Below are 25941 nucleotides of genomic sequence, written 5' to 3'. Positions count from 1 at the left end.
GTGATGTGGCTACAAAGACACGTTAATATTCACGTGTTGCATGAGAAATGCACCCAAAAGCAAGCAGACATGGCTATAGCCATGTGCTCAGGCCTACGATGAAGAGCGATGCTCTATATGAACTGATCTGAGCCCTCTTTTATTCCTTTCTGTGCCTGCATATCTCCCCTGAGAGCTCCCACATCGTTTTCTATGTGTTAAAAAGATAGACTGTCAAATCGTTAAGAGGGTGAGCTGGAGAAAGTGTTGCAGAAATAGATGGCTTGTGAAATTGAGATCGTATTACATTTGAACGTTCTCCTATTCTATTTAATAGTTGAGAGGACCACTGAGGTTTGCTGTTTTTCTTTCATTTGCATCTTATTTTTCTCTCTTTTGAAAGCTTTCATTCACTTCCTTGCGCACTCTCAGCCTCTGCCTCTCTTCTCTCCCTCTTGTCTCTGTTTTGCTGCTCTGTGATGCACACATAAAAAAACATGCAGGTAAAAAGCCTTGAAATCAAATTAAAATTTAACATCATTTAAGAAATCCTTAAGTGCCACCTAATGCAGCTCATTATTTTAAGGCTGTCAGCATAACAACCCACAGCGACTATATTCATCAGCACTGTTTCAGTTGTCACGGTTCACCCAACACTAAATGCCATTAAGTCTGCATTTAGAACATGCGACCTGAGTGATGATGATGAATATATACGTATGATGAATATATTTATTAGATAGAATGTTAGAGTACAAGTACAGTCACACAGTAGCATGTATTACAGTACAAATAAAGTCAAACATTCTGTCTAAGAGGAGCATTTCAAAAAAGCCCTTGCGGTCTTGTTTCCGTTGAAAGTCATGCGTACATAAATCATCCACAATTAAAAATACAAATTTAACAATACAAATAAAAATAAAACCAATATTAAATTACTCAATTGATGCAACGGAAAGGGAGAGGGGAGAGAGGTAGTGAAAGTAAGGGTGAGAGGAGTAAGGCTGAAAGCGATGAGGACATGAGAAGAAATGGAACCCATGTGTGATGAAGAGACCAAATTAGTGGTGGAGGAACAGAGGACAAGGGAGCAGCCGAGTTAAACTTGTCTTAGAGCTGAGGCATCTAATCAAATATGAATCTTGGAAAGGCCAGTGCTCATTTTCTGTCTCCTTGTTAAGTCTCACTTAATGAGGTAAGCTGCCAAGCCTTGAAGAAGGAGAGGAATTAGCAATCCATGTGCACAAAAGCAAGCTGGCAGACCCTGCACTCCTTGTTTTGCTGTCTCACACATAAATGGAGGAACCTCCAACATGTTGTGTATAATTCACGATTATCCCTCTGGTTGTGTTTCTGATGTAGTCAGAGGTTTCCAGCCTCTGATTAAGGACCTATCTACAAGTTTTCCAAAATAAATAGTTGTATGTTTATGTTATTTACATCATTTAAAAATGCATCTCTCCCTAAGCATGTGTAGTTAGTTTTTTTTTTTTTTTGTTTTTAATACACTTAAGGAAAACATAAGTGGCAGTTTTTCCAATGCGCATTGATTAAAACTCAACTTTGTGACTTCATGGCCAATTTAACAGTCCCCAAAGGCTTGTTAAAATTAAATCTCATATATTAGAGAAAGTCAAATATTTGAGGGTGAAATAAAACATTAAAACCCATAAAAATGTCATCCAATTTTCTCTTCTGGTTGCAGGGGGAGACATTGAGAGTGAAGGTCTGGCTTTCATTTTACATCACATATAAATATATTATTGTCCATCTGATCAAACAAATACGTCACTGAATAACAGTGAAGTCACTGAAAACATAACTTTATAACTTTACTTGTGGGAAGAGAGGCAGAGCCATAAAAATCACTTTATCCACCTGCCTTATCTCACGGGTTTGCAATGAAGTTGAATATTTAGGGGATGTCAAGACTATCACTGGAAAGGGTGTAAGAAGAGGTGAGGACAAAACTCTCAAGAACCTGCCTGTCTTTATCATCTTTATTGATGTACTGGCACTGATAGACACTTGGACAACCAACTTTCAAAATACGAGTGACAACGAGATTATTTAAGTCGGGGAAAATAAAAGTACATGCACTGAGTATTCTGTTATTTTCTTTGCTTTGAGTACTGCATGATAGAAGTTTGGTTTGCATTTTTTCTCTTTTGCATTATCTTTGATTTTGCTGGAGGCATTTTGAAAGTGTCTTGCAAACAAAAGCTTCTGCAGGGCATCATGAAATCTGGGTAAGACTTACATCAGAATGATGATATAAAAGAATCCGCATTACTCCAGAGTCGGAAAGAGGAGGGGAGAAGAATAGAGGATGCGGCTATAGCGCTGTTATAATTCAGTCCAGCTCTCTATTGATACACTACACAAGCTTGACACTCTCCACGCTCATGAAGCCCCATGTTTGTTTTGCATGCTTCACTACATGCAGACCTGTGTGTGTGTGTGTGTGTGTGCGTGTGTGTTCTTGTTGACAGAAGTTATTAATCCATTCAGTCAAGGTGAATCTTACAAACGTAGGTGACCGGAGCATGCCTTGGTTAACGCCGCACTGATCAAGAATATTTGATCCTGTTTGTTCAGCCTTGTACCTGCATGTTCTCCAAATACATACACTAGAGACGGTGGATGCATTAATAAAATGCATAAATATGTGTGTGTGTTTGATATATAAACCGAAAAGGTGTGCCTCACCTTCCGAACATTAATCCAGTAGCCAATGATACGATCTGTGGCCTCAGGATCTTTCTGTGTCCACTGGAGGTTGTAGGAGTAGTTGTTTCCTTTTTGGATGCGGACTGGATTGGGTGTGTCGAAGTAGAACTCAGCGTTGTATGGTTGTGCTGTGGGGTGATTTAAAGGGAAAGACGAAACAGCATTTACACAAAGGTAAATGCCGCGCTGAATATAAAATGGATCGAAGGAGAGCAAGTAGATTATTTTCCACAGATGTATAACAAAGCATTGTCTCTTGTCCACTCACCAGAGACATTAAATGTGCATGTTGATATTCCTGCACTGTTGCTGACTCGGCACTCATAAGAGCCATTGTTGGTGGGTTCCAACTTGAACTTCAGCTCTGGTGTCTCCTTCAGTTCAGGCATAGGCATGCGGATGAAGTCGCCATTACGGAACCAACGGATGTCCGTCAAGCGAGGTGGGTTTGACCGCAGGATTGCACACCTCAGAGTCACCGTCTGATAGTTCCTAGCGCGCAAGTCCTGGAAGACTGGGTCCAGTATGGGAGGATCTGTAGAGAGAGCACCAGCCTTTAATCCATTTGTGGTCAAATGTTTGCCAATTAGTTAAACCCGCATTGTTCATGGTCAAGATGAACGGTGGCCGCAGAGTGTCCATTGCTTCCTAATGGTTGCTCTTCCAGTCAATACTTCTATGTCAATTAATATAAGTGTATGAAGTGCAGAAGAAAAATAGCATCACATGCCATCCATTAACCATTACATTTACTCATTCCTTATTTAATGCGGTGAATGCGTTAGAATGCAATAGGACTTTATTGTCATTACAAGTGCAAAGACATTGCAAAGCTCTCCAAACAGCGAAAAGTACAAGAATAAACATTTCATAATAAGGAAAAATACACATAATGCTATAATATTTTTAAATACCATAATGCTATTAAATAGAATTGGTTAAGACTGATTTTAATTGAATTGATTTGTTTTCATATCAATCATTTTACTCTCTGAATTGACTCATTAATTGAATTCATCTACCGGTAAATAAAAACATATTGGCATTATCAATGATTAAACAAATTAAAAAATAAATAATTTAGTACATATTTTAGTTTTATAATTCAAAATAATATTTTTGTTGTTTTATTGTGTTTATTCCGTTGTCATTTTTGATTAGCTTCAGTTTCAGCAAAAAACTTCACGTGCCTCCGCACTACATAGTCCTTGTTGTATTCCTCTCTGCGTAAATTCCTCTCAGCATCAGTAAACATCAGTTTTGAGAAATGATCTGACAAGGAGAAGCTGCTATTGCCAGCAGGGATCAAGCATCTCTTCGAGGTACAGTCCAATCCCCGCCGCTTAACTATCCTAACCAGCTGTGATTAACCTATCAGCAGCCATGTGCTGCTCTGCGGTTAATGACTGACTAGCTGATGTTGCCCTGGGGTCAGCTGAGATGCAACACAACAGAATGACTGCAACAAATCACCAGCCAGCTTATTCACCCCTGACTAATCATGTAGATAATAAAGACGATGCTAATGACAGCGCTGTCAAAGCAGCGATGAGATCTTGTGTTAAGGCCTCTAGAGGTGAAGGAGCACGACGAGACAGAGTGGTATAATTACAGTCAGATTTGTGTCATGCTATGAATTTAGACAGATAAAAATGATGAGCTACATTAAGGAGCCGGGACGGAGACAGACAGATAGCATAGTAATCATCGACTGAGACAGAGATATGATGTTATTGTGCTGAATACAATATGGAAATCTCTCGGCAGGGTTACCTTCCGTAGCACTAATGAAAATGATAATTGACAGACATTCAACCAGGACCTTCCATAATTACAGGGAGCTGACTGACACATTTTGATGTGGAAAATCTGATAGGAAGTGTTCATGAAATTAGAGCCACTGAACGGAGACTACCTGATATTGATGTCACTTAAATCCATCTTTTTAGCTTGTTTTTTTGTTGAATCTTTTCATAACACAATTCTTTTTAACGCCTTTCTGATTTGCATTTTTACAATTGTGTGAAGTTGTTGAACTGCCAATATTTTTTACATTTAATTGTCAAGTTGTACAAAAAATGCTATGTAGCACAAGTATTAGTTATACTTATATTTTGGAAATTACTGCAATCATTTTCATTATTTAGAGAACAATAACCCAGAGCATAGTTTACCGGTACTTAACTGCAAAGATTGAATGTTCTTCTGAAGAAAGATTAGACAAGATGCTAATGACGGAACTGCCACTCATTTTCACTATAGGAAAAATATAAACCAAATCCAGACATTACTATTCTGTGCTTGTACACCAGTCAGAGGAACATGAGGAAGCACCTGCATACTAAAAAGACTGGAAACCACCATAATATTCAACTTCTTTGCTTTGTGTTTTTTTTTATATAATCTGATGCCCCACACATGCAGATGGAACATATATAAAAAGTCCTCAACACTGATTGATAGAAATTAAATTGTGAATTACTGCAGGGTGTTTTTGACCACTTCAAATGATTGTGTTGCCACAACAGCACGGAGCAGTCAAAGGTCATACTGTAAACCCATGGACTGATGGCCACATACCCTGTTACTGCTTATAGACACACATATGCAAACTGACTTTGGAAACAGGTGGCAAGGATAAAGAGAGAAGACAAATTGAAGCACAAAGGTGGTGAAAGACAAGGAGAAAGAATTGGAATTAGAAAGAGTTTGAGTTGGTTTGTGAGCAACTTCATTTTCAGTATAACTTGGATTATAATTTATTACAATCCCCTGAATGTATATTTAGCCATTTCTGTAAATGTCTTAATGATGGGTTTCACTTTTTCTTGTCCTTGGGATTGCTTTGAATTCTAACATTTCAAATCACGTGAGTTTTATTTCTATATTTATCTACTTGTCATTTGGGACTGGATGCATCAAATTGCAATGCAAAGCTTCATAGTCAGCGTGTATCCATGTAAACACACTATTTGTCTTATTGAATGCAAAATAGATTCCATCAAGGAATGCAACACTGACCAAGCCAAGTATTTACATTAAAGAAACAGAAAATCAATTTACATGAGACTGAGATGGAGCGGGTGAGTGGGAGAAGTAGGATGGGACCAAGGTAGAGAAAAACAGCACTTGAACGAGAAGACAACGAAGAAGACAAATGACGGGCAAAGTGAGAGAAGTCGATGATTGAGTGTGGGAAGTGGAGAAAGGATGAGTGAATGCAGGATGCAGGATGCAGAATGGGAATGACAAGGCAGAGAGAGGTCCTCTCTCATGGCCAGCAGTTCGCTGATTGATGATGATGAGAATGGCAATGAGGAAGAACAGCCACTTTTCTCGGTGAGAAAGTGGGAATGTAAAGAAGGGATGCAAACCAGTAGAGGAGAAGTGGGAGAGGAGCGAGTGGTAAGAATATGTGTTCACTTACATTTGCAGTAATACAGTCACGTTGATGACTGTAAACCTGATACAACAACAACAAAAGTCGTGTTCATACGGGCTATGAATAGGATATTCCTATGTTACTTGTATTCATCTTTTAACCTCCCGGTCATTCAAATCTCCTCCAGTTCTCTGCCATCCTTAACCCTGCTTGATGTTTTGACATCTCCCTTTACCCAGCCTCTCTGTTTCTCAATCCCTCTGCTTCTTACTCTGTCCAGAGTGGGTTGGCCACCTGGTCCATTAATCAGACTTGGCCAGAGTGGACAGCAGAGCTCACAGAGTGCTGCCCTTCCGCCCTGCCTGCATTAATAAGGCCCCTGAATCATTTGAGAAGAGAGGAGAAGGGAGGAGAGTTGTAGTATGGAAATGTTTTGCTTTCTCTTGAAATTCATATTCTTGAAATTGTCTTTTTTTCTGTCAATACAATAAATGTAATATGGAATAGTTGCATCATATACTGTAGCTCAAATATAATCAAAATCTATACCTATTTCAAGATTTGGACGCAAAGCGCACATTTCCTAATCTAAAAGCAGATAAAAGAACATTTAATGAAAATGTAGGAAAAATGTATACTGCAATATAATGTACTGTTGTAATGTTTCGTGTTTCTTCTGATATATTGCACAATTCCTCACTTTAATTAGCGATAGCCTTTTGACTTTGTGCAAAAAGCCACACTGGGAGTTTGCAGAAAGGGTTGAATGGAATACTGTCAACATTCTAAATTATACCAAGCACTCATCAGTGCAATCCACTTCTGTGCAGGCTTTCATACACTACATTAGCGACCTGTTCAATAACCTTTTAATGTTTCATTGTTTTAGTTATCAGATATTTATGATTCAACAAACTGACTTTTGTTCTTTATAATCAAACACTGGATGAAAAGACAACAGCTAAACCCTTGAAATACACAACCACAAATTCATGAAGACCCTTAATATATTTCACATTTTAGAAACAATGAAGGCTCTTGAATTCGTGCCAACTTTAACTACAACAATGCTGAAACTTCCTGATTCCTGTATTTGTGACACGGAGAAGCTCTGACTGAGACGTTGCCTCCTTTAAGGATTATTTTTGAATGCGTTCTATAAAAAATCTGAATATGTAATCTCTATTTACTCAAACATAAAAAGAAATTGGATATATTACAAAATACAAGCAAAAGTAATTAAAAGTTGGAGAGTCCTCAAAACCAACAAGTGAACAGCAAACACATGCAGGGCGAAAAGTGATTTTATATGATTTGATTAGAAAAAATTGGCACCTCATAAATATGTTAATTTTAGTTGAGTTTCCCCAAAATGAAACCTATTTTTCACGTCATGCTTTCCCTGCTGCTTATTTTCAGCCGTTTGCAGGCAGAACAGTCAGAGGCGTCTTCCCTTGGTGCTGCGAGCGAAGGCAAAACTCAGGCATTGTTGAAGAAATTCAAAGCAGGTAACCTCATGAAACTGGTGACTGTATTGAAATTGAATTACATTAGCAAGATAGATCCTAAGCCTTTCTCAGAGTTCATCCTCCGGGAGTTTTATAATGACTGACCCCAGTGGAGTGCTACCAGAGTGGAAGGGATAGGTTTAGCAAAAACTGCCTTCAGGCTGCACTTAAGTTCATGTCACTCTTGCTTTTTACACAGACATAAGATTATAGCCCCTTTTCATTCTTTTAGGGTAAGTGTGTGCAAAGTGTGAAAAGTATGCCAGTATGATGGAAAAGGAAAAATGTACTATGTTCAAATGTCTGTATCTCAGAGCTCACTGGAGAAACAAAGACAGTTCTTATGACCCATTGAGCACCGATTTTCTTTACTGTTTTCTTCTTTATTTTTCCATTTGAGTTCAGTATTTTCCATCTGTATTTGCTAGATACGTAGTTATGTTATGCTTCACTTGCTTTATTTTTATATAGGAAGGCAGAAATACTTTTGTTTGCCTTCCTTGGATTATAGAAAATTTGAATTATCCTGTTTGATGGTAGTAGAAAAAACATGGAAAACAATTAATCTGAACATGCACATGCTGTTTGAGATAAAGTATTATGTATGGCTAACTTTGTGTGAACATACGCACACATACACACTTACACTGCACATTGAGCTGGACCTGTGCCTCTCTGCGTTTGATGTTAAGGCCATTGTACGGGGCAGTCTGGCAGCGATACAGCCCCATCATGTCCCGGCTGACATTTTTTAGCCTCAAGCGGCCATCAGGTGTCTCCATGACAGTCTTTCCAGATGACATTAGCAGGTCCTTTTCTACCCGAGACCACAGTATAGGTGGACGGGGTTTGCCATCTACCACCAAACACACCAGCTCAGCATTACCGCCCTCGCGCACACTGACAGCCTGACCTCCCGGTGGAACCGACAGCACTGGAGGCGAGACTGGAAGGAGCACAAATGTAGAAAGAATTCAAATGTTTGCAGATGTATATATATAATTATTGCAGCCCAATACAAATCTATGAAGCCATCATTGTCCATTTGATTATTCTGTTATTGACTTATTTCACTATAGAAAGGAAAACCCTCACCACTGTTCTGAGAGATATTGACATCCACACGGAGCTCTGGGATCCTGCTCCCTGGGAAATTTGCAACACAACTGTAGGTAGCTAAGTCTCTGAACTTCATATCCACAATCTCCAAGCTGCTGGTCCCGGATGCCATGTCGGGGTCACTGCGCAGCAAAATGAGGCTATCTGAGTTAAAGACAGGTGCGCCGTTCTTGTACCAGGTGTAGTTGACCTTGTCCTGCGGAGTGGCATCAACGTGGCATGACAGCTTGAGGTCCCGACCCATTTGGATAGTCTCACTGTCCTTGTTGGAGTCTGGTGTAATCTGGAAGGTCAAGTTGCCCATTGCTGTGTGTGGCAGTGTTAGGATGACAAAAGAAGAAAGGTTAAAACACGGGTTAAATGGATGGTTAAATAATGAATATGGGACTGGCATCATCACAAAAACATATACTGTGCAAACAGACAAATAATTACATGTACTACAAATGTATTCCTCATCTCTCTACTCTTTTTGTTACAAATTACTCCTAAGGGACATACATATGTGGAAACTTCAATGCTGGTAAAGATTATTGCAATTCACGAATAAAATTCAAATTTCTCAGAACAGAAAGAAGGAATTTGTATTGTGGGTGAGGAACAATGAGAGTGCTTAAAAAAACATTAAAATAAAAATACATTGGATATAGGAGGGGGAAGACAGTGTGTAAAAAAGGAACAGAATGTCAGAAAGAGAGTAAGCAAAAAATAAAAATAAATTGCAGAATAAAGAAAGGAGAAGGAGGAAAAAGGCAAACTGTAAAGGAGTGAGAGACAAAAGAAACAAGATAGAGAATAAAATAACAGGCATATAAAGAGGAGGAGGGGGGGGGGGGAAATCAAGGACAAAGACTAGCTCTTAAACTGTCACATTTAATTTTCACTTTCAAAGGCTGCGTTTCCCCAACAGATTTCCGTGTTGAATACAAAACAGCTCTCTGTTTTCCCCGCAAAAGAGAGACAGGCAGTGAGGAGGATAGGAGAGCTTGATTTAAAGTACTTTCAAGCTTGTTAACAAGATGCCTGGGTGGAGCCATGGATGTGAAGTGGTGACCATATGGTTGCCACGCTTCTTTATCTTGTTCGTGTGAAAATGTATGTGCGTGTGATGTGTGAGCATTTGTGTGCATGCACAGCTGTGACGCCTGCCTGCCTGCAGACCTTTATCTCTATGCACACATTGAAGTGTGTGCGCGCGTGCGTGTGTGTGTGTGTGTCTTTCATTAAAACCATTGTGCCACCTGTGCTGTGTGATGATGCGTTCAGGTCTATTAGGCTTACAGCAGAAACCCATCCAGCATACGTTCTCTACAGTGTTAACTAAGAGAAGAGACTCACTAATTGCTTCCACTCCAGTTTAACTAATTGGAGTGAATAAAGATGATTAAAGGGGCTGAAAATAGCCAGAGGGAAGGGAAAATGGAGAGCTTCTGTTTTAATGGCAGGGGAATAAGAAAAAGAGTTACTTAATAACCCGCCTATTCTGACAAAATTCACATCAACTTTCCGTAATGATGGATCAACTTGCGCACGTGGTGCACAGTCACATGCACTGCATAGACAGATGAATATATTTGCACACTAATGCAAGCAAAGACTGGACAGATGGCACTTAAGGAATGAAAAATACAGCATGTCCAATCAAATATGGTTCGGAATACCCAGATATACATGTGGTGTGTGTGTGTGTGTGTGTGTTTGCACAGCTTTGTCTCAAGAAATCTGCCTGCCTTTTTCATGAGTTTACATCAGATATAAAAAGGGGAAAAAACACATTGCAGGATGAATATGAATTAAATAATTAACTCAATCAATCACTCGATGCAGACTAGTTATAAAGCTGCTAATTTAGCCAGGATAGTGGATTATGACAGCATTTTCTTTTTGTCAACTGACATAGCATGTCAAGTTTGCATGTCAAATCCCCAAACGCACATGTTCACCCAGAAACCTCCCACCATCTGTTCCTTTGCCATTATGGAACAAGAACACACACTTACTCCTGACAATGAGGTTGACGTTCTTGCGAGCAGGGTTTCCCACATTGTTGACAGCCGTGCAGTTGTAGAATCCTGCGTCAGTCGGTGTGACGGCTCGCAAAATCAGCGTCGGTCCTCGAATTTGAGCGCTGAGGGGGAGCGGGCCGGGGTAACGTGACCACGTCACTTTGGGGAGGGGAAAACCTGCAGTAATCTCACAGGTTAGGAACACATCCTGTCCAGGATCCACCACCACGGAGTCGTTTACTGACAGCCGGATCACCGGGGGAGCTGGGGAGGGAAGACAACTTTTAGAAGTGGAAAACAACTTCTGTGCAGATACAATTTCATAGTTGATGCTATTTGTCTGCAGCTCACGTCTTACAACTGGGGTGTGTGTACGTAAAATCCCTAAATGCTAGATTCTGGTTGTGACAATACTTTTAAAAAACGCCCTTTTCATCTCCCCATGTTGGACTGGCTTATATGGAGAATTAAACAAGATATCCTTACAGCCTATTCCAAAGTCCATAAGTTATACTTTTTAATGTAAAACTGAACACGTTTTGTTCCCCATCATGCAGGCTAGGTGGCAGTCAATCCTATCTGCAAGGTTGTAATAGGTTTTTCATATCTTGCCACAAGGTGTAAATGAGGTGAAAGGCAGAAACATTAAGAGAATAAACTTGTGACAAAAATGACACCTGTTCAAATTTTTTTTACAATATTTTCCTATTGTTTGGAAAAAGTTGGTAAATAACAACAGCAAAAATCTACTTTTATTCACTACCAATGTGAATTCACTCCACCTCAATGGATAAAAGAGACTCACTCACTAATCGGTTTAGATGCTTGTACAAAATCTTCCTTTGGAATTCCTTTGTTAAAGTGAAATTACATTTAGCCAAAAATAGAATCTCTTTTTTTTGGTATTATATTTATTTGTAATTATTTGTGGGGTAGTAGGTGTTGCTTCCTGTGTTTATTGAAGTGGGGTGTATTAAGGAGGTGTGGTTCTGTTTTGTTATTATTTTGTGATTACGTGCACTGAACTCACTTCACAACAAACAGTCAACAAAATATGTAATAAAGTAAAGCATAAAAACACAACTCTCCCAAGATACAAACAAGACCAGTCAGAATATAATGTTAAATACTATTCTGTGTACTTCTACTCATCCATAACATCACACAGAGTTTCCAAGTTTTCTCTGAATAGTTTTCCTTTTCCTTGTCAAATTTGTATTTACAGTTTTTTATGTCAGAGAAAGTCTGTACACGTTTGAGTACATACTTTCTTTGACCTGTGGATATAGTTTTTTATCAGCCTGAGGGACAGCATCCATTTAACACTTCATTCCGCAAATAGATTATATGCAGTGCCTCCTCTTATCTAATCTCTATTTTAACAGACTGCAATCAACATAATGAAAGATATGCAGAGAAGCTCAACAATTACTCTACAAAAAAGGGTCATGCACACTGCTGTGCACACACAGACATGTATTCACTTAGATGGGTGTGACAAATGGAAATGCAAAATCACACACTAATGTGATATATCTTTAGCTAACAACACTGTTGTCAATCTGTCAACAATTTTAACTGCTGTAGCAACTGTAATCAGTATATAAATAGCAATGTCCACTTGGATTGTATCAAATCAGAACAATAGGGAAGGAAACCCTGCAGCCGTGTAGAGCTTCAAGTATTTAACAAATCTCCGTGGAAGCTGCTTAGCCTTGCAATTTGTCTGTTAGAGTCCCAGCAAAGTAACACGTCTATGAGCATAGAGAAAAGCAAAGTCCTGGATTGGATCAGAAATTAAAAAAACTTGTATTTTATTAAAGGTGGGGGAAAAAAATAAAAGTGTGTGTGTTGCTGATGTGGTTTTCCTTCTGACTGGAGAGTGAGAATTTGCTTTATATAACTATACCTTTATAAAGAAAAACTGAAATTAAATATGTAATTCCACCAACAAGGTCCAAAAAGCTCAGTGGAGAGAAAGCAGAAGAGAAAGAGGGAAAAAAAGAAAAGACAATGACAATGCACGAAGAAGGAGCAGGGGGGTTGAGGATTTGGGAATTATAGCTTCAATTTCCGGAGGATGTGTGGGTGACAGAAACGTGGGATCAGTCAGCACTCTTCCCAAAGTAATGGGATTTGCGTGCAGCACAGCGGTTTACAACCTGGTAACAAATGTCTCTCGTTCTCCCTCCCTCTCCTGCTTTTCTCTGTGTCAGTTTAACTCGTCTGTATCTTCAGTTTGTGTGACTTTACACACCATCCTGTTTTTCTGTTCTACTCTGTCTGCATAGACTGTCAGAAGGATTACGCTGACAAGATTTTCCATTCAACTGTCGATTTAGACAAATCAGTTTGATTTTGGATGTCTCAATGAAAAATTAAATGTAATAATTAGTTTGGTATTTATGACCAAAATGTGCACAAAATGTTGTATTTATTTGTCTGTTTGTTTAGTTATGTTTGTACTGTACATGTATATTGATTATGGGGCACTTGCAATCAGTTACTGTAACAAAAATAATCAAGTAAGCCTTGACCTATATAGTTATTGAGTGATGTTGAAAGATGTATTATTGGAGATGCATCAGAAGGAAGGATTTGAATTGCATTAAAAGTTTAAAGATGTGAAGTGTGAAGCAGAACCCTGCTGGAAGGAGGTTGTGTACGCATTTGTATAATTAAAGTGATTCAAACATTTGACATTTTGTGGTGACTGTCAATCTAATGCGGTTTTTCCTCCATTCCTGCATATGTCCATGTCTTCTTCTAATTCCCTCTGTTCACTTCTGCACGACACCACTTTAAATGTTTTCTTTTGGGTGTGGGAAGAGGATTTGGCTGTCAGCAGTTACTGGTGGGGCAGAGGTCCTGTACTCAAATCCCAGGTTGGGATTATGATATAAAAATCAATCAATCCCTTTGTACCCATGGAATGAATCAGCGGTAATGCCATGACCTAGTTGGATGAATCTAATCTCAGCAGTGACTGATGCTACAAGGACAAAAAGGAGCTCAATGGAGAATAATAAAAAACACTCATTAAATGAATATCAAAGAAGATTAAAAAAAAAGCAGCAAGCCAGCATTTGTTTTCCTATTTTACAACCTCTCTATCTCGGTGTCCATCTGTCATTTTCCTCCCCCTCTCTGGCCTTTGTGTATCTATATTATTTTCTTTATTTTCCTTGTTTCCAATCCCGTCAGTCTGGTCTGTTTATTTTGGAGATTTGAGTCTATCGATGTGACTCTCTAAGATTAAATTGTTATTTTGTTTGGGGGGGAACATATTATTTCCTGTAGCAGACTTTGTTAGAATCCTTGTATGCCTTTATACTGTTATGTATCATTATCTCTTCCTACATTCTATATATTCACTGGTGTTCAAGCACACCATAAAACACCTAACTTAAGCAAAACTATGAATAATTGTGAATATTTTTTGCGGTGACCTCACGACTTTACCAGGGTGTACAACGCTTGATCCAATACAGACATTTCTCATAGTTGTTTGTCGGTTTAGGGAAGTGAATAAACCGGACACCTCCTTCCAGTCGTTCGGGGTACCACCGTACCGGTCATCGCTGTTACACAAGCCGTGGCTGCAATGTTTCACCACGCAACCCGAAGCACAGTAGGCTGGTTTGTCTGAGGAAGCGAACATAAACAGATAATGTGGAGCCAAGAGATGACGTGTAGCGTCATGATTGGTCTACTACCTAAGGTATGTGGGTGTATTAGACGGAAAGGTCAATTACGATCCTCGTGGCTTCAAGTAGATTAATGAATTAACATATTCTGAGCATTTAGTAGTAGTTGTATAAAAAGCATTTTTAGAGATTACGATCAGCTGTTTCTTTCTTTCTTTCAAATTTCCTCTATCTTTCTTTCTCAAGGTTTCAACCCACTCATTTTGCTGACATTGTGTGCCCACTTAAAACCACATATTCATGTTAACCTGTGATACTTCGATTGCAGTATACCATTATATTATTGACGGTAGACTTGTATTGACACCAGTTCTTAATCTTGGGTGGATGGTGTGGGGAAACGTATCAATGCAGTTAGAAAAAGCAACACAGGGGGAAAAAAGCAGATAGAAAGAGAGAAAGAGAGAAATGTTTGTTTAACAATATGTTTCCCATCACTCTGTGAGGCTGTGCGGTCCAGACAGATTGGCTGTTCTAGCAAGTCTCTGAGCCTGTTTGCCAGTAAAAGGCAGAGTATTATTGTTGTCACGGTTGTGTGTGTCTGTGTGTGTGCGTATTGACTGAGCAGTGGGGTCAATTATCAGCCAAAGGAGCCGGAGGGGAGACCGGGAAAAGAGTAATTCATGTGTGAAATTTTAAGAGTCGTCTGGAATAGAGATGTCCCCTCCGCCACGACATCCCCCCAAAATTGTACCCTAACCCTCATAAATGCACCAGCATCTGACATCTTCCATTTGAGCCTACAGTAGTGTGTACGTTTGGATATATCAAGAGGATGACTGGTTCTCCATCGACCATAAAAATCATGTTTCCATGGAAACCACAAAAAAAAAACTTAAATTAAAAATGTCAAAAGTAAAAACAAACGTTTGGTGTAAATGTTCCAGAGCAAAAAATGATGAAGGAAGGCTTGATAAGAATGATACAGGCCAGTCCTCCACAAGGTTCTTGTCTTGTTTTTATTTCATTTTGGTTGCTCTGTTTCTCTTTCGTAATAATCAATTATATCTGGTCCTCTGTGTTGTCTGCAGCGGTTAATAGCATATCTAAACTAAAATGTGTTCACCTGAAGCTGATTCATTTGCCTCACTCTCTTTTTTGTAAGCTGTGTCCATCTTTCATTTGCGGTCTGAGTCACTCAGTCCTTATTTTCCTCTTCTTTCTATGTCAGTGTGCAACCACATATTCCTCATGCTCAACTTTAACACAGAACAAAATCTATTTTTTTAGTTTCCTTTTTTTCTCCTGGGATAATATTAATACATTTATGGTGATGATGCATTTCCATTTTCATTTAGTTCTCTGTGGTACTATATACTGTGTAGGTACTTACAAAGTATGTGAAATGTGACGTTAAATATCCAAGATCAAACTTAAATATTGCAGTTCTTACAATGATTTATATTTCGAAAATGGTCATAATAAACCCTCCGAGCTGCACAATCACTTACTGCCATCGCCAATATGAGGAGTAAAAGAACAGGGCATGAATTGTCTATTCAGGTGGGTTTTTAGTGCCCTGGTCAAGGACACTTTTATGAATTTGCTGGGCTGTCCTGATGGCTGAATGTATGTATTTTTAGAAAGTAAAGTCAAAGGAATAGTTTTAGTTTTAATAATCTACATGGTTGTGTGACAGACTATTTCTTTGAAGCATAAAACCCATTTAAAAACATAACATACTATACTACACATGCTATTCATTGTGGACATGGTTTCTGGGTGGATCAGAGCCAGGCTAGATAGTCGTTTCCACCTTCATGGATTTATCATGCAGAATAATGGCTGAACAGAAACTTCATCTTCCTCTGGGCATGAGTGTAATTCCCAAAATGTCAAACTACAGCTTTCAGGGAACGTTAATCTTTCATTTTCACAACCAGTTTGGTAATTTAAAGCAGCGATGTTTTGGCCGAAAGGCTGCTTTTCTAACCTAAAACATCCTTTCAGTCAAAGCAATCATTGCAGCGTTCCTCTATCTCTATTATTAGTGCAAATCTACAGTTTTCAGGCCCTCTCTTCACAGAGAAAAGATGTGCAGTGGGTTTTTATTTAAAATATGTATTGACTCCATAATCTATTGTGTGTGAGATCACTTGAGATCACACATATGGAGTTGTTCAACTTCTTGTTCACGTCCCTTCTCTCCCCCCCAATTGGTTAGAGATTCCACATCCTGCTATCTTCTCACATTTCTGTGTCCAATGGTTTTGCACATCGTCCAAGAAGACACAAACACACATATCCACACACAGACAGACAGACTGACATTGGAGTTGAGGACTATAAATATGAGAGGGGGGATTCTGTAAAGTAAGTAATCTCAGTTGTTTCTGTGATCAGTGCAGAGGAAGTAACTCAGTTTTCGTATCACTGGTGATTCAGTGAACGGCGTGCCTCTCAAAATACTCAGCAAGCATCTGGCTTTCTCCTGTGATGTATCAGGATATTTTTATTTGTATGTTTTATCAGTGACAATAACTTGTTGAGTAGAGTGGCTAATCAATCGTGTGCAGATTGGTATGTGGAGTGACGGAAGATAACAGAGAGCGTAACAACTGAATTAAAGCCGATAGTCCTGACCTGAGCCCTAAAACATAGTGTCGTGCAGTGTATGGGAGGCGGTGATATAGAGAGGATCAACCATCCAGAGCAAAGACCCCGACACACAGAGGCAGAGCGACTAAGCAGGCAATAAAGCGTTTGTTTGTATTTAGTATTTTAAAAAATGAAGCACGTACTTGTGGCATTTGTGAGCCTGAAGGTGACCGACTTATCTTCGATGCTGCACACATTACGGACAGAAACCTGGCATGTGTAGTCAGCAAAGTCCTTGGGTCTGAGGTTCTTCAGCTTCAGCACCTTGGTCTCACCCTAGGTGGGACAAAACATCATGTTATTACAGTCTTAAAAATATTTCACATGAATGTTCATACATCTCAACATAATATACCCAAAACAGCCTTGCATAGAAATACATGAGACAGTTCTTTTTTTTTTTTTAATCCAGTTAAAAGTCTACTTCAGTTCTTAACAGGTTCATTGCATGCATGCGCAGACACGCAGAAACACAAACCACAGCCACAACAAGATTTGTGTTTGCATGTTCTGATTATCAACTTACACATGTGATATCTATACGGGAAGTAATAAGAGTGATGAATCAAAAAGCTTCTACACCAGACTATTATAAAAATGAAACTGAGCTGCTTTTTGCGGTGTGAAGGCATTCATAAAACGATGCCTTGCTCTGTAGCAATCTGCTTGTCTCTCCCATAAACATCAATGGTCTTAAACACACACATACTAACATATATCTCTCTACATCACTGGTGATTTTTCAGATCAGGACTTCCTATCTGTATAAATGTCTGCCTGCTGCAGTAGGTGATGGGTTAGCAGTGCCTGAGGCAACGCTGGAAAACCTCGGCTGGCCTCTTATTGAACTCAAGGGACTCTGCTTTGTGGCTGACATATACTTTGGAGAAATATGGAGCAGGTTTACTGATCTGTATTTCATATATATGCTGAGTACAGCTTTTTATTATTCAACAGATGAATTGCTCAAAACTCACACACTAACCCAGAGCTGGACACACACACATCCACATACACAGTCATTGTGTTGACAAATCACATCAAATGTTTGGGGATCATCACCAAAAATTCATCTGTTCCTCCTAACATTCCCAACATTTCCTGTACATTTCATGAAGATCCGTCTGTAACTTTTTGAGTTATGTTGCTAACATTCAGGCAGACAAAAAACAAAAAACAAACAATGCTGGCAAAAACATAACCTCCTCGACGGTGGTAAAAAGTCACGCTCTGATGTCGTTAAATGATGAATTTAAACTCGAGCAAAAATCCTTGCATATACCTCTTTGGCATTTTGGCACAACACCCGGCTTGAAAGAAAGCCCTGCCGTGAGGAGTTAAGTTTAAAGTCAGGGGATGCAGTGAAATAACAGGACACAAACAGTAGGAGGGGGGGGGGGGGGGGTCAAAGCAAGAGACAGATTCAGAGTGAAAACTTTGACTCAGGATGAGAGTAAAAGCTCAGTGGATGAGGATTCAATTCAGCAGGGAGGAATTTGTGCTTCTTAAAGAGAAGCGCAGAAAGCGGGAAGCCACTGCACACCTGACAGTGTGTCTTTGCTGGTGTGTACTCATGCGTACCTGGGTGTAAAGCGGTTCATAGATGTCCACGCCATTGTCCTTGCTCTGTTCGATGCGCATGTTCCCCCGTTTCCAGATGAATCGTGCAGGAGGGTTGGAGTTGACGGTGCAGCGCAGGAACACCGTCTTCTCCTGGTAGTAACTGCCACGCACATCACTAATGGTCTGGTGCACGGTCAGAACGGGGGTGTCAAGGTCTGCAAAGCACAGCAAAGGACCCAAACAGCGAAACGACGAAGCGTTAAATATTACTGCAACGCTGGCGATGCTGCAATCCACACAGAACAGTTTAATAAGCTCATCATTGTTTCATGTGTAGTTAGAAAATTACTAATGTCTGAGAAGGACTGACGTAAATGAAAAATGTTTGTTTACATTCACAAATCTAAACATTTGATTACTAAAGCTTCCGAAAAGCAACCAAGCCTCACTTCCTTCCTCTCTAACAAAGCAAGTTTATATATATATTTTTCTTCCCTGACTTGCTTCATTCACTACGCATTTCCTTCATGGGCGCATCATCTCCCTTTTCCTCCCGTGGAGTTCAGCTGCTGTCACAAACCTGGAGGCTGCTCCACCTTGGTTTCTGCCATCTCTCCAAAATTCACTGCCACTTTCAGTCACAATCCCAGTCCCTCCCTCTCTATCCTGTCCTCCTCACCCATTGGCTCTATCTGTTAAGTAGCGCAGTGTGTTTGTGTGCAGCCTAATTTCATTGTTGTGGACTTCAAACATTACGGAAACAATTCCTCCCAACACCGGGACAGTCTCTTCTGCCCTCTCACCTCCCTCCTCCTTCTTTCTTACCCCTGTTCCTCACTTACATTCTCCAATATTTGACCTGCTGAATACTATCGAGAGGAAATGGGAGTGTTGCCTTGTTTCTCTTTTTTTTTTTACATCAGTTGTAAGTGAAGCAGAGCTCTTGTAAAGAATGAACAGAAGAGGTGTTTTATTTAAACTATCGTTGGTTGAGATGCTTCAGAGTGTTGTTGAAAAGGGCAGAGCTGTCACACTGAGTTTGTGTCACACACACACATCTGGAGCTACATCTGAATGTGTTTCCTCGGCATCGCATCAGAGCAGTTTGGTGGTTTACGATTTAGGTGTTCATTGGACATTTAGAACATCCTGGCATAAGTCTGGCAACCTGACTGATCTGAAGAAACTGACCAGCTGAAAAAATGCACAGGGTTGCTACAGTTGAGAGGCGGGGTACACCCTGGACAAGTCGCCAGTTCAACACAGGGCCGCACAGACAGCCAATCGTTCATGCACACAATCTCACCTACGGACAATTTACCGTAACCAATTCACCTAATTTGCATGGCTTTGGTGGTGGGAGGAAGGCGGAGAACCCAGGAAGAACCCACGACACGGAGAGAACATGCACACTCCTCACGTCCAAATCCAAGTTGGATTTGAACATGTGACCTTCTTGCTGTGAAGCAACAGTGCTTACTCACTGTGCCACCCTGTTTCACTTAAGATGCAAGTGGCAGCGTGATGGAAAGAGTTACCTTATCATACGGGATGATACAGCGATCTGCAATTGTTTATAACAATTGTTTATTACAGTTCAAATACCATTTTGATTCATAATTCAGTTACTGCATTTTTCTCCATACAAATGTATATAATTTATTATTATATATTTAAATACTTCAACCAAAAACTGTCTTTAGTAGCTTAACTTTATAGTTTTGTCAATATAATCTGTTCTCTCGATCCATCATTTGCTGTGGACATGATAATTATGCTATTAGCATACATCAATGATATTAGGAGCATAATACACCATTGAGCTTCATATACTTGCAGTGCACCTACGGCAATGCAATGAAGGTTTTTTTTTCTGTGGCCTTTGCTTGAGATTTTCTGTGATTCATTTCTTGCTTGGCAAAGTGCTCACCTATTTTCATTATTTTCATCTCGCCAAATGTACCCTCATGTATAAAATGATAAACCACATTTTGGGATAAAACAGCCTGCAGAAAACTAAACGGTGAGGAACAACCAGTCTCTCTAAAAGACTAGGAGATGATCTGCCTCTTAATTCCTGGTTCTGCCATGTGTGCACGTGTGTGTGACAGAGATCTGGCAAGAGAATAAGCTGCTTTGTATGCTTCAATTTGTGAATATGTACAAACGCGTATGAGTGTGTAGGTGTGTGCATGTGTGTCTGTCAGAGTGACTGAACGGGACTGTCTGTTATCTGTCTGTGTAGTGACACCATGGATTTAGTGATGTAGTGAAGGTGGTAGTGACAGATTGGCACTGCAGACACAGACAGATACAGCATATCTTAAGAGCATCACAGAACAGTAAATGGTCAAACACTGAATTGTCACTTTACGTTTGTATGCATGACCATGAGGGTATTGAAGGCAGCAGCAGCACCGCCTAAATATTAAATATTGCAAAATACAGTTTATTCAAACTGCAAATATTAACACAGTGGTGGCACTTTTGTAGAGCCAAACGAAACAACACATAAACATAGAACAATCACCTCACTGGAAACATTTGAAATATTCCGTTTTTGAGTTAATTGATAAACAGTGAATATCTTCCACATTCCAATTGTATTATTCATCATTTTACAATCCAAGAGAGAGTCTAACTTTACTTAGTTTGGGCCTTTTAGTAAATAAAGACACCAGATGAAAATGCATGTGTACAGAAATACAACATAAAAGTTTAATGAAGCTTCTGATTTCCCCGAAGTCCTGCCTTTGCACACAGCTTAGATCAATTGCAGATCAGTGCGCTGCTTTTGTTAACCACAGCTATTAATATACGTCTAATGCATCCACATTTCAAGTTCCACTGGGATTCTGGCATTGTTTTCCATTTGGATACCACACAATGATGCTGACACAACAATTCAGTTCTCCCTTAGAGCGTTCGGGTCAAGGTTTTGCATGTTTGCTCTGCTACTACTACTACAATTGTAATTTCCTCTTGTCCCGTCAGGGGTCGGCACAGCAAATCAACCTTCTCCTCTTTGTCCTGTCCTTTGCATTGTCCTCCCCAACGCCAGCCACTCTCATGTCATCATCTAGATATGTGTCAGCCTGAACAATGTTAATGTTAACTAGCTCGTGCTATTTGTTATTTAGAAAGCTATCAGCTTAACTGTCTAACACACCTAGAACCCTAACATCAACCTTATTCCTATAACATCACAATTTCACACTGAAGTCTCAACTTGACTTTTTTTAATGAAAACTATAGTGATGGAGATCGAATTATCATGCTGCTGACACATGCAATAAAGTCAGTGATGAGAATGCATAGAAATAGATTTTATTCCGTGTTCTAAATATTTTATCTTGGTGGAATAAAATCAGAAAGGGATCGATTTTCTTTCACAGACACATCACTTGGATACATGCAGTAATTGCTATAAAATCCTTCTGACATGCTTGCATTCAATCACTTATTCACAACCATACAAGACATATAGCCAACACAGCCATAGTGATGATGGAAACAGAGGTCTACTCAGAGGCAATACATCTGGGGGGGTGAGGGTTGACAGTGTGTTTTTATAACAAGTTGACCTCTGTTGGGTGCTTTCACCTGCAGGAGGATGCCCTGGACTCCAAATCCTCTTTGATTTCCAATAACATGTCCTGTACTCTAATAGCTGTCTGGGAGTAGATGGCTATTAGGGGACTAAAGAGAAGATGACAGGTTCAATTGAGTGTGAGCGGGCAGTGGAGGAGAATGAGGTAGGGTGCAGCGTGTGTGTGTGAATGGACGGATGGGGAGATGTGATTGTGTGATTTCATGGTTTGCATCTATTATGTAAGATATAAGTCATTAATATTATCCTGATAGACAGAACTGCAGGTTATTCATTGTAATTCACCAAAGGTCACTGCATAAACCATTGCAAAAAAAGAAAAATCAGAATAATGGGTAGAAAATAGATGTGCATCTATGTAAGGTAGAGAAACAGGGAAGGATAAAATGCCCACATATTTCTGTGTTCTTTACATTGGCATGGATTCTTCCAAAGGATGGCACTGATGACTCAAAAGTCAGTCAGCAAAAATGGTTATGGAAGAGAAGTGCAATTAGTTGAGGAAACAGCCTGCTCTGTTTTGTTCTGTGAGGTAATTAAACACATTCTTAGAAGTTCTTTGTCAGGTCTTGTTGAATCTTGGCTACAAGCGGGCAGAACCTTGAGCAGATCCAGGACACAGGGTCGGTAGTCCTCTAATTTGAACTGTTGGGGTGATAGAGAGAAAGAGATATGTGCAACCACAGTAACGACAGCTATTATAATGGTAGAATTGCTGTTTTTAGTTGTTATAATAACCACAAGTTCGGTAGTTGAGAAAAGTGGACGCAATAACCACAGAATGTTTACCTTGGAGACTGGACTTTGTGATCCCTGTGAAGTTCATTGTTTATTGTTTTTATTGGAACACTTATGTGACTTATTGTTTTTTTTTTTATTCTTCCACTTCCTTGGACCAGCTCTGTTGTCTTCTAAACACAGTATGAAATCCTCATATATTTTAGACTAGATAATGTGGGCTCTAGTACAATACATTTGCATGCTAACTTTTAAGATACAGCAATGCAAACAGTCAGATAATCTGATGTTGGACAAGCATAATATTTATGTTTCATAGTAAATAATTTAGTACGTTAGCATTGGGAAGCAGTGGCTCAGTGGATGGAGTCTTGGGTTAGGAACGGTACAGAAATACGGACTGAGGACTGGAGAGGGGCCGGTCTACCGCCAGGGTACTGCCCTCTATATATATATATATATATATATAATCTATCGAAGAAGAAGATGGAAGATGGGCTAAGACTTCCGACACAAAATGTCATAACAGAATCCAACATTAGTAGTCAATTCATTTCTCGATGATGACGATGTTGTCCTGGTCTCATTAAGCCTGGACCTTCAGCGTGTACTGCAACAGTTTGCACCAGAGTGTGAAGCGAATGGGACGGGGGCTTATTTATTTATTTTACGGTGCAAAAATTCATCCACACAGCCACATGCGCAGAATGAAAACCAAGAATCACAAACAGGGGCAGACTTGCTGTTTGATCCAGCTTTGCGTCTCTTCAATTATTCAACATTCTGCTCATAGACGTTGCCTTAAAGAGGGCATAAAACATGCACGAGGCCCACATTTGGAAATAATGAGAACTTTGCCTGTGTTTAAAATGCAAGGTTGTGGAGTAAAGATTGATTTAGTTTGGCTTTCTCTCCTCAGTTTCTCAAAGAATATCAACAAAAATCTCTTCACATACTGTATTTCTTTCTTCACTGGTAGCTTAGATTTTAAGCCAAATCAAATGAGGAAAAAAGCAGAAGAGCTTGAACAATAATATATAGAATTTTCCAGCATTATTAACCTCTTATTTAATTGAGGTTTTAATTTAAACTCCAATGTACTCTTTATAAGCGATGCAATTTTTCGACTGCACTGGGTCCCTCATACAAAAACCAATGACAAACAGAAGGTGCGTTGTGGTGTCAGTGTGCAGGTTTTTGTCAGAAAACATGGACCTATCACAGATACATTCCTGAGAATTATTACATTTTCAATTCTGTGCGGTATTTTTTGTATATATATATAATCTATAGAAGATGAAGATGGGTTAAGACTTCCGATACAAAATCCTGCTGTGGTCTTGTATGCTTTGGCCATAGCATTACAGCTTAGGTTTGACATGCTGCACATTAAAAACATTACTTCACAGTACTGTCTGGCAGCTTTAATAAAAGGAACGTGATGACATTCAATTTATAACAGTTCAAATGTATATACAGTCATAAGAGCATCACTTTTTGTCTTACACGTGCGCGTACCCACACACAGTATATTGCATTGAACTATAATGTGAGAGAACGACCTTGCAAAGTCTGTGTATGGTAGGTAGGTATTCTCTTATGACAAGGTATATGACATCTTTAATTAGCTTTGTGGCATGCAGGGCACTGTGGAACACAGCAATTGAAAACACATATCGCTGAACAAACAGTAATATAGGGTGTCGCTGCTCTTATAGTTGCATGTGTTTCATTGTGTTGTGTTAAGGGACGATCACTCGACTCATGAGCAATCTGCACAATGCTTTTATTAAAACACCTCTACACCACTTCTGCCGATTCCCGCTCAGACACTAAAGTGGTATTCTGGCAGAACTTCACTTTCATTGTTGTTTGGCTTACAAATATGTAAGATCCATAAAACTCCAAAGTTAAAGTTGAAATGGTTTTATTCTGGGGAGATTGTCACCATCCATGTCCCACATTTGGTCAGATGCCGAGAGTGGCAACACTAATCTGGGGTGCCAACCTTGAAAATGTGGAGATTGTAAAGATGCCGGCATGAATATGTATATGATGCATCCATGTTCTATCAGAATCAGCCCTCCTCCTTCCTAAAACTTCCTACCTGAAAGGTCAAAGTCCGAAATCCCGTTTTGAAAGAAAGGTGTCCTCTAACTCTTTCGCTGTGGCTAAATGTTGAAATGTGTGTCTTGTGGGATAGAAACTTATATTATTTGCTTTTATTTTATTACCAGTTAATTTGTTGTGCACACAGGTTCGTAATCAATAATGACAGGGATAGTTTGGGAAGTGCGAGGCCTGACAATGAAGACAAAGCTAAAACTCTGCTTTACTGCTCACAGTAAAACTCTTTCAAAAGCTTATTGGGCAACCGAATGATTCCATCTGCTTGAGAGTGAGATTGTAAATGCCTTCTCTCCAGAGTGATTTGTGCAGCACAAACCTCTGCCTGCAACCACAAAGCGCTGAGTTGGCCCCTTGAAACTGAATTTAACACCTTGGGTTTATGGTAGCACACCCAGTAGTTATCGGTGTTTGATTTTTAGTGGGACTATTTTGTGGTTTATTTCCTGCTTTATTTACAATTTCAATGTGTTTGTGTCTCTGCTGGCATTATGCCCAACATTGTTGCTTGTTAAGTTTTCTTGTATTACAGAAAAGAAAAGAAAAATCACTAAAATATGCCTCAGAAAATATTTTAAACAAGACATCAGCAGAAAAATAATATTTGTAACAAATTGCTGATGACAGGCATCGCATTTTGATCTGAAATGTGAGAGCCGGCATTTCAAAGCAGGACACACTTCATAAACGTTCTCATTTGTACAGCTAAATGTCACAATTAGGTATATATTCTTAAAAGGATTTAAATTGGGAATTGCAGTCACCTAGCCTGTATTTTTCTGAGTGTCCTGAGATGCTGATGCTCTACTGCAACATCTAATGGATAGGATGTATTCTAGGCATGTTATTATGAATGGTATGGTATAGTAATTCA

General features: G+C 39.5%; 1 protein-coding gene across 1 annotated transcript in view; it reads right to left on the bottom strand.

Moving 5' to 3' along the window:
* Positions 1-25941, bottom strand: part of LOC137893460 (MAM domain-containing glycosylphosphatidylinositol anchor protein 1) — a 108035-nt gene that overhangs the window by 22673 nt on the left and 59421 nt on the right. The window contains exons 4-10 of the mRNA XM_068738875.1: positions 18611-18807; positions 17173-17305; positions 10719-10988; positions 8695-9024; positions 8246-8545; positions 2978-3244; positions 2689-2837 (exon numbers count right to left, since the gene is read on the bottom strand). Of these exons, the coding sequence (XP_068594976.1) occupies positions 2689-2837; positions 2978-3244; positions 8246-8545; positions 8695-9024; positions 10719-10988; positions 17173-17305; positions 18611-18807 (1646 nt within the window). The remainder of the gene's footprint in view (positions 1-2688; positions 2838-2977; positions 3245-8245; positions 8546-8694; positions 9025-10718; positions 10989-17172; positions 17306-18610; positions 18808-25941) is intronic.

Source organism: Brachionichthys hirsutus, chromosome 1, assembly GCF_040956055.1.
Source record: "Brachionichthys hirsutus isolate HB-005 chromosome 1, CSIRO-AGI_Bhir_v1, whole genome shotgun sequence".
In the NCBI taxonomy this organism is placed as follows: domain Eukaryota; kingdom Metazoa; phylum Chordata; class Actinopteri; order Lophiiformes; family Brachionichthyidae; genus Brachionichthys; species Brachionichthys hirsutus.
Note: the sequence above shows the minus strand (reverse complement) of the source record. Positions and strands in the feature narration are given on the sequence as shown.